Source organism: Nicotiana sylvestris, chromosome 5 (assembly GCF_000393655.2).
Source record: "Nicotiana sylvestris chromosome 5, ASM39365v2, whole genome shotgun sequence".
Classification (NCBI taxonomy): Eukaryota; Viridiplantae; Streptophyta; class Magnoliopsida; order Solanales; family Solanaceae; genus Nicotiana; species Nicotiana sylvestris.
This window is the reverse complement of record NC_091061.1, coordinates 182,641,088-182,649,834: the sequence shown is the minus strand read 5'-3', so window position 1 is coordinate 182,649,834 and position 8,747 is coordinate 182,641,088. Positions and strand designations below refer to the sequence as shown.

At 38.0% G+C, this 8,747-nt stretch overlaps 2 protein-coding genes across 3 annotated transcripts; both read right to left on the bottom strand.

Annotated features, from left to right (window-relative positions):
• Positions 1–4,120: 4,120 nt before the first annotated feature.
• LOC104249181 (uncharacterized) lies at positions 4,121–5,783 on the bottom strand. Of its 2 annotated transcripts, none has more exons than XM_070145743.1 (4): positions 5,337–5,783; positions 5,144–5,220; positions 4,615–4,766; positions 4,121–4,486 (listed from the first exon to the last, which is right to left on the bottom strand). In XM_070145743.1, the coding sequence occupies exons 1-3, from the start codon at positions 5,615–5,617 to the stop codon at positions 4,723–4,725; spliced, it is 402 nt and encodes a 133-aa protein (XP_070001844.1). In that variant the 5' UTR covers positions 5,618–5,783; the 3' UTR covers positions 4,121–4,486; positions 4,615–4,722. The 2 variants fall into 2 exon arrangements, with proteins under 2 accessions (XP_070001844.1, XP_009803859.1); XM_009805557.2 differs by having other exon boundaries at positions 5,133–5,220; positions 5,337–5,780.
• Positions 5,784–7,648: 1,865 nt separating this feature from the next.
• Positions 7,649–8,253, bottom strand: LOC138869756 (uncharacterized). The gene is made up of 2 exons (XM_070147418.1): positions 8,209–8,253; positions 7,649–8,152 (listed from the first exon to the last, which is right to left on the bottom strand). The coding sequence occupies exons 1-2, from the start codon at positions 8,251–8,253 to the stop codon at positions 7,649–7,651; spliced, it is 549 nt and encodes a 182-aa protein (XP_070003519.1).
• Between the last annotated feature and the right edge of the window lie 494 nt (positions 8,254–8,747).

The window sequence follows — 8,747 nt, the reverse complement described above, 5'->3', positions numbered from 1 at the left end:
TGAAGTTGTACCACATAATCTTTTGCCATATAGGAGGATGTTTTACTCTGAGAGATTGTATTCCAAACACACTATCAAATACATTGGAGCTTGACTCAACATTTGGAGCAGCAGTGTCCTGTGACTGCACATTATCATTGTGTATCTCTGCATCCTGAGTATTCACTACTGGTTCATTTACATCAGGTTCATCTGCAGCAGATTCATCTATTTCCTCCATGTTTAAGCCAGGTTTTACATCTGCATCATGATGATCTATGACTGGTTCAGTAGGAATAACATCTCTTGATCCTTCATGTGAGACTGGACCTTCCTCTGAATGCCTGACTGTTGGTTCAATTGCTTCAGAAGTTGGTAGATCAAGCTGCAAAAAACTGGCCTCTAGATTGTCCTGTGGGTTAGAATGCAACTTCATTTCCCTGAATGGAAATTTAGATTTCCTGGAGGATACATCCCTGCTAACAAAGAATCATTTAGTGGTTAAATCATATAACCTGTATCCTTCTTGGGTAGTGGAATATCCCATGTGTATAGCTTTTCTAGCTCTAGCAGCAAATTTGTCCTCTATCACCAAGTTAGTTGCATAATATAAACACCCAAAGACTCTTAGATGAACTATAGAAGGTTCTCTACCATGTAACATAGCAAAAGGGATTTTCCACATAAGATCTTGGAAGGTAGTCTGTTTATGATGTATCCTGCTGTTTGTACACATTCCCCCCAAAAGAGACTTGGAACATTACTCTGAAATCTTATGGCTCTAGCAGTGTTAAGTATGTGTCTATGTTTTCTCTCAACTACCCCATTCTGTTGTGGGGTATAGACACAACTACTTTGATGAATAACACTTTGTGATCTCAAAAGGTCACTCCACTATTTGTTAAAGAACTCTGTCCCATTATCAGTTCTTAAAATCTTAACACGAGTATCAAACTGTGTTTTAACCATGCACAAAAATTGCTTCAAGAAAATTATAGTTTCATTTTTAAACTGCATCAAAAAAGTCCAAGTAGCCCTTGAGAAGTCATCAACAACTATAAGGAAATAGTGTTTCCTGTCATGAGTTGCTTTCTTGTATGGTCCCCAAACATCCATGTGAACAAGTTCAAAAGGTCTATTACTTCTTTTTTCACTATCTGGGAAGCTTAACCTACATTGTTTTGCCAAGGGGAAAACAGAACATTTATTTTGTATCTCACTATCTACTTTATTCTGCAAGAAAGGAACATGTTGCATTACAGGAATAGAGGCATGGCCAAGCCTTATATGCCATAGGTCCCCTGTATCTCCAGCTATAACCTTCATACCAACATGAGCTGCTAGTTGTCTGGCTCCTTTTCCCTTTAGCACATATAATCCTTCATCTTCTTTACCAATCCCCTTCACCCTGCCATTGTAAAGATCCTGAAACACACACAGTTCAGGTAAAAATATGGCAGCACAACTCATATCTCTGGTTAATTTGGACACTGACATTAGGTTGAACTTAAAATCAGGCACATGAAGCATATTTTTCAGTTTATCAATAGCTGACAAGAAAGAGCTCCCAATATGTTCTATTTTTGCACATCCTCCATTAAGTAGTGTAACCTTATCTCTTCCCTTATCAGTTGCTTTGCTCATATCACTCATCAAATATAATGTAGAGGATATGTGGTGTGTGGCTCCTAAATCCACAATCCATCTATCTTTCAGTTTATCAAAAGGTTCTACATTAGAGGATAGTGCAGTAACTTTACCTGCATTATTAGCCTGAGTTGTAGCTTCACTTGGTGAGTCTTTGTTGTTGAGCAATCTCAGAATTTGCTGATATTGAGCTTCTGTGAAGAAGTAGTCCCCCTTAGTCTGTGTTGTTGCTTGTGAAGGTTGGGTTTTTGATCCCTCTACATGGTTAGCTGCAATGAGTGTTCCTCTAGGTTGAAAAGGTTTTCTTCCTTTAAAGTCTTTAGGATAGCCAATGATTTTAAAATAGTTTTCTTTTGTGTGGCCTTTCATACGACAATGGTCACATTATAGAAATTGTTTCTTTCCTCTGTACCCCTGTCCTTTACCAGCTTGCATAGCCAGTGGATCTCCTTTATCAGCCACAGAAACACTTCCAATCGATTGTTGACTTTCATCTTGAATGATTAGTGCATATGCTTGATTAAGAGTTGGTTCAGTAGTTTTCATTAAAATCTGTCGATGAGCTTGCTCATAGGTATCATTTAGCCCATCCAGAAAATGCACCACCCTTTGTTGATGCAAATGAATCATGTGTTCCTTAGATCTAGGACAACCATAGTCTGGAAACGGTACTAGAACATCATATTCAGCCCATAACTCCTTCAACTTAGTAAAGTAGACAGATACAGAGTCTGACCCTTGCGATAATCTCGAGATCGATCTGTGCAATTGAAAAATACATACTCGATTCACCGTATCAAAGCGCTCCTTGAGGTCCTCCCAGACTGCATATGCATCTGATGCGTAGATGATCCCACTAAGCAGGTCCTTCGAAATAGAGTTCATTATCCAGGAATGTACTATTGCATTACAAGTCTCCCACTCCTCCAGAAGAGCATCCTTGTACATCTCCTTAGCATATTTTCCTGTTACAAACCCTAGCTTCCTTTTTGCCTTGAGAGCAAGTCGTATCGATCTACTCCACAGTCCATAGTTCTCTGAACCTGTGAGCTGAATCAAAATTAGAATCAATCCAGGTGTATTAGAAGGTTGAAGGAAAGAGGATGCGTATGGTCGATTTTCTCAGTCGCCATTGGCGCACAAGTTTCAGAGATCGATCTTCACGATTAAGCACAAAATTGTTGAAATCAACACTGCTCAGTTCAATTGAGTAGGAAATTGGTCATATAACGGAAAAAATCTTCACGAAGCAGTCTCCATGGCTCTGATACCATGTCAAAGAATCTGCCATTAGAGATAGCTTCAACGTGAAGAAGAAGAGCACAGTATTTGGGAAATTTTCTAACTGTTTTATTACAGTGGTAACCAACTGATATATACACCTACACAAAATAATAACTATGACCTCCCTAGGTTTCACTATTTACACTTTGGTCCTAACTAATTAGATTACTTAACTAATTAGTCTAAGTTTAACTACTAACTGAAGCCAATACTTCCAATATTATCAGCTACTCTAAATCAGCTAAGCCAAACGAGCTTTTAATACTATGGATTTTTCTTAGGTTATTTCTTGGATAAGCCGAGACAAAATCAGCATATTTGTGGGAATCAGTGCGGTGAGATTCCGTAACGGAAAATTTTGGCTGTTGTAAACATTCCTGTACAAAGAATATATATATTTTTTGTTTAGTTGCAAGAGGAGCTTTTTACTCTAATTTCCACTATATATTACAGTGAGTATTCCACTATCCTTGTTGTTTATCTTAGCTCCGGGCCTTAGATTCTGGTTATTGTTATTGTTTGTAATTCATCTTTTGATTGTTATGCTTCTGTTACTATTACGATTTCTACTGGAGTTACTAATGAATTGTCTTTTCTTATTTTTTTTTATTTATTTCCGTCTTTCTGAGGCGAGGGTCTATCAAAAACATCCTTTCTGTCCTATCGGGGTAGGGGTAAGGTCTCCATATCCATTATCCTTACCAAACCCCACTTTGTGGGATTTTACTGGGTAATTATTATTGCTGCTGTTGTTGTATTACGGTGAGTATTGAAATGATCATAAATTCAGCGGTCTTAGGAACCTTTCATTTTCATGTAATTGATTTGAGTGGCTCTACGAAAAAGGACTTCTAACACTCATGATCTTATATATACGATAATATTTATGTTACTATAAAAGTACGTCAAGGATTTAAAAAAAAAATCAAAGTTGGGCATAGCATTAGTTTACCAAAGTGTGTAGAGAAGCTATTTCTGATGTTATTTTAATTTAGACAATATTAAAATTCGTAGAAAAAAAGTAAAAAAATTTATTAAGAAAGATAGAAAAACTGTCTACTTTTTAACAGTAAATATATTTTAGAATCTAAATTTACAAACTGCTCAAATCGTCATATTAGTAATATTATTTACAACATGATCCAAGGTAACATATTGCAAATACATGGCTAACATCTTATTAACTTGAATTAACTCTTCACAATATAAATTTAGTATTATTATTTGATGCTTGTTATAAATTTAAGGTTTTATATCTTATAAAAGTACTATGCTAAAAAATACATAGAAAGAAAAAGGCCTTTTATTTAAATTTGGTTTAAGCACTAGTTTTCTTGAGCAACCATTGATGTTAAAATTCAACACTCCCCTGTACTCCAGATACACTCCTATGTACTCCAAACACAATGCCCTGTCCTCCAAACACAATGCCCTGTGTTGGTGCACCACCCCGCTTTCCAATAGTATCAACGACCCTGATGAATTGTCTAACTACCCCATTCACAACCGGAGAAAGTTGAAACATAAAACAATAACTAAATCTTTCGGGATTACTTCCTTGTATCAGATTTCCATCCTAAAACAAAAAGAAAAAGTATATGAACCCTCTCCACAAACAAAAACACTAGTTGGAGCATAAACACTTTATCCTAAAATATAAACACTATCACAAAATCATCAATGACAACAAAACAAAACACTTACCCAATATTAAAATCAACATGCTGTGAACAGTTGTGTAATTTGTCTTTCCAACCCAGTGAGGGAACATTTTGGCTATACATACTACAAGAGATGCGCCACACAAGTTGATTATTGTGGTAAAACATGCGTCATTCGACCCAAAAAGTCATATGCTGGACAAGAACACAAGAAAATTGTTATCACTAGCTCACATCTTTAAGAAAAAGATTGTAGTACCAAAATACAGATATGAGGAATCTGAAAAATCAAAATAGTCTTCAAATGACAAAGATTTACTTGAAATCAACATGACAGGTTTCATGTCCAAATTTACAATTCAACAACACATCCCTATTTTCAAGACTACTCAACAATAGGTCATAAACTATTGTGCAAAAAAAAAAACTACAAAAGCAAAATAGTTATTTTATTACAGAGCAAACAAAACAATGTAATCCTAACATTATTGTATATTTTAGCAGTAACTAAACATACAACCTACTACATTACTTCAAGATAAAATTAATCTATTAGTTTACCTCATTCTGACCTAGGAATGGGTTGGCAATAAGAGACGCAATAGTGATATCCCTTGTTGTTGCAGAAGCTTTAAGCTCGGTGATTTGACTAAAAAAAATTGTACAACAGCACAAAATCAATACACAAACCTAAAACAAAATTATTATACATACGTACTTTAACCTAAAATAATAAAATATAAAAGATCTGTCTGATATACATACCTTTCAAGGGAGGCAATACGAGCACCACAACCGCCAACTTTATCTTTCTCCCATACAGCCATCTCCTTAAAACGAAACTCGATAAATCGCTTCCTGTCATCATCAGTCCGAAGTCTAAGAAACCTTAATTGGAAATTTAGGGATCCACCAACGAAAGTCACAATTCGAGATAGGACGTCCATGTTAGATTGATTAAAATATGTTTGAAGATAGGATCCTTCACAATCACCATAACCGAGAAATTCTCGACAGGGAAAACACTTGGTATCATTGCTAGCCATATTAGGTAGGGTGTTTCAGTTGTTTTCGAGTATAGAAACTTAGGGTTTTTCAATTAAGTAAAAGAACTTAGGGGCTTTTTAGAAGTTAGAGTAAAGGAACTCGGTGTAGGTTAGGACAGTCATAAGGGGTGGCTTGATCAATTCCGAGTTGTACGATCTTGATCAATGAACATTTGAGATCTAGCGTTACTAAAATGACGTCGTTAAGTGCTTAAACGGGGTTGTTTAGTTAAATGAAGGGCTAGACCAATTTTTGGTTAATGTAACTGGGCTGGGTAGCTGATGTAACTGGGCTGGCCCTAAGTAAGCTCAAGCCAAAGCTTTTCTCTTTCTTTCTTTTTCTTTTTCTTTTCCCTTTGATTTTAAACCTAAGTACAACAACAACGACTCAATGTAGTCCCACAAGTGGGGTCTGAGGAGGATAGTGTGTACGCAGACCTTACCTCTACCCCGATGGGGTAAAGAGGCTGTTTCTGAAAGACCCTCGGCTCAAGAAGGCGAAAAAACAAAAAGAGACAATATATCAGTACCATCATGAAAATAATAACAATAACACAAGAACCAACGAATATATGAAAGGCATAAATAATGACCAGTAAATAAGGCCCGACACTATGAAGATGGAAGAGTAGTGTAAACACAACATTGACCACTAGCAGTCTAAGACAAAATTCTATCAGCCTAGCCTCACACTGGTAGACTAAATATGCTCAACTACCTCCTAACCTACAACCTTAATGCTCAACCTCCACAGCTTCCTATCGAGTGTCATGTCCTTGGAGATCTGAAGTCTCGCCATATCCCGCCTGATCACCTCTCCCTAATACTTCTTAGGCCGCCTTATCCCTCTCCTCGTACCCACCAATGCCAGCTGCTCGCACCTTCTTACCGAGACATCCAAGCTCCTTCTCTGAACGTGCCCGAACCATCTGAGTCTCGCTTCTCGCATCTTGTCATCAATAAGAGCCACGCCCACCTTCTCCCGAATATCTTCATTCCTAATCTTATCCATCCTAGTGTGCCCGCACATCCACCTCAACATCCTCATTTTTGCTACTTTCATCTTCTAGGTATGTGAATTCTTAACTAGCCAACACTCAGCCCCATACAACATGGCTGACCTAACCACCACCCTATAAAACTTACCTTTGAGTAGCGAAGGCATTTTCTTATCACACAGGACTCCAGATGCTAACCTCAATTTCATCGACCCCACCTCTATACGGTGTGTGACATCCTCATCGATCTCTCCATCCCCATGGATAACTGACCCGAGGTACTTGAAACCGCCTCTCTTGGAAATGACATGCAATCCAAGCCTTATGTCCATGCCCGCTTCTCTCGGCTCGGCACCGAACTTGCACTCAAGACACTCCATATTCGTCTTACTCAACTTGAAACCATTTGACTCAAGGTCCTATCTCCAAACCTCCAGTCTTTCATTATCACCACTCCGTGTCTTGTCAATCAGAACAATGTCATCAGCGAATAACATACATTACGGTGCCTCTCCTTAAACATGGTGTGTCAGTGCATCCATCACCAGAGCAAACAAGAATGGGCTGAGCGCATATCCTTGGTGTAAGCCCGTCTAGGAAATACTCGGAGTTGCCTCCCACTATCCTAACCCGAGTCTTAGCTCCATCATACATGTCCTTAATCGCCTTAATGTAAGCAACCAACACATCTTTAGCCTCTAGACATCTCCAGAGAACCTCTTTAGAAACCTTGTCATATGCTTTCTCTAGATCAATAAACAACATGTGCAAATTCTTCTTCCTATCCCTGTACTGTTCCACCAACCTCATAATAAGGTGGATAGCTTCCGTAGCAGAACGGCCCGGCATGATCCCGAACTGGTTGTCTGATACAAACACCGTCCCCCTCACCCTCGCTTCTACTACCCTCTCCCACACTTTCTGGTATGACCCAATTGGTTTATACCTCTATAGTTGTTGCAACTCTGGATATCACCTTTGTTCTTATACGACGGAACCACCGTACTCTACCTCCACTCGTCCAACATCCTCTTCATCTTAAAATAACATTAAATAACTCTGCCAGCCACTCCAAACCCGCTCTACCCAAATACCTCCAAAAATCTACTGGGACCTCGTCGGTCCTGGTAGCTCTGCCCCTGCTCATCTTACGCTTAGCTTCCACGACCTCCCCAACCTTGCTGCGCCTACAATACCCAAAATCGTGGTGGCTCTCAGAATTCCCCAACTCGCCTAGCACAATATCCTGATCCCCTTCTTCATTTAGAAGTTCATGAAAGTAAGTCTGCCATCTTAGCTTAATCTGAACCTCTACCATCAATACTCTACCGTCCTCGTCCCTAATGTACCTTACTTGATCCAGATCCCTCGCCTTCCTCTCCCTCTCCTTAGCCAGCCGAAATAACTTTTTTTCCCCACCTTTGGTCCCTAGATCCTCGTACAGACGCCTAAAAGCCACAGTCTTGGCCTCTGTGACTGCCAGTTTTGCCTCCTTCCTAGCTACTTTATACCTCTCCCTATTCGCACTCCGCTCAACCTCTCATGCGCTCCCTACTAACTTCAGGTACGCTGCCTTCTTCGCTTCCACTTTACCTTGGACCACTTCATTCCACCACCAGTCGCCTTTGTGCCCGCCATCGAAACCTTTCGAGACTCCCTACACCTCTCTCGCTGCCTCCAGTATATAATATGTAGTTGTCGACCATATAATTAGGTTTAATTAGTTTAAACCTAATTAAACTAATTAAAATCCTAAACAAACTAACTAAAATCCTTGAATTAGATTTTAAATTGTAGAATTAAACTAAATATCTATTCTAACATCAAAATAATTAATTCACTTAAACTAATGATAATTTTAAAAATAAAAGCTAAATATGTAAAAATGACCATTATTTTTTGTGATTTTTATTTAATAATGCAATTAACTCAAATAATTAAATCCTAAATACAATTCAGACCTAAAATGTTATGTAACGATGATTTGAATATTTTTGGTATTTTTTATGATTTTAAAAAATGTTAAAAATGCAACTAAATGCAAATAATTATCAAAAATTCCTAAAAATCTTTAACAAAATTAAAACAATTAAGAAAAAAATCTATTTATTGATTTTGTGGGATTATTTTTG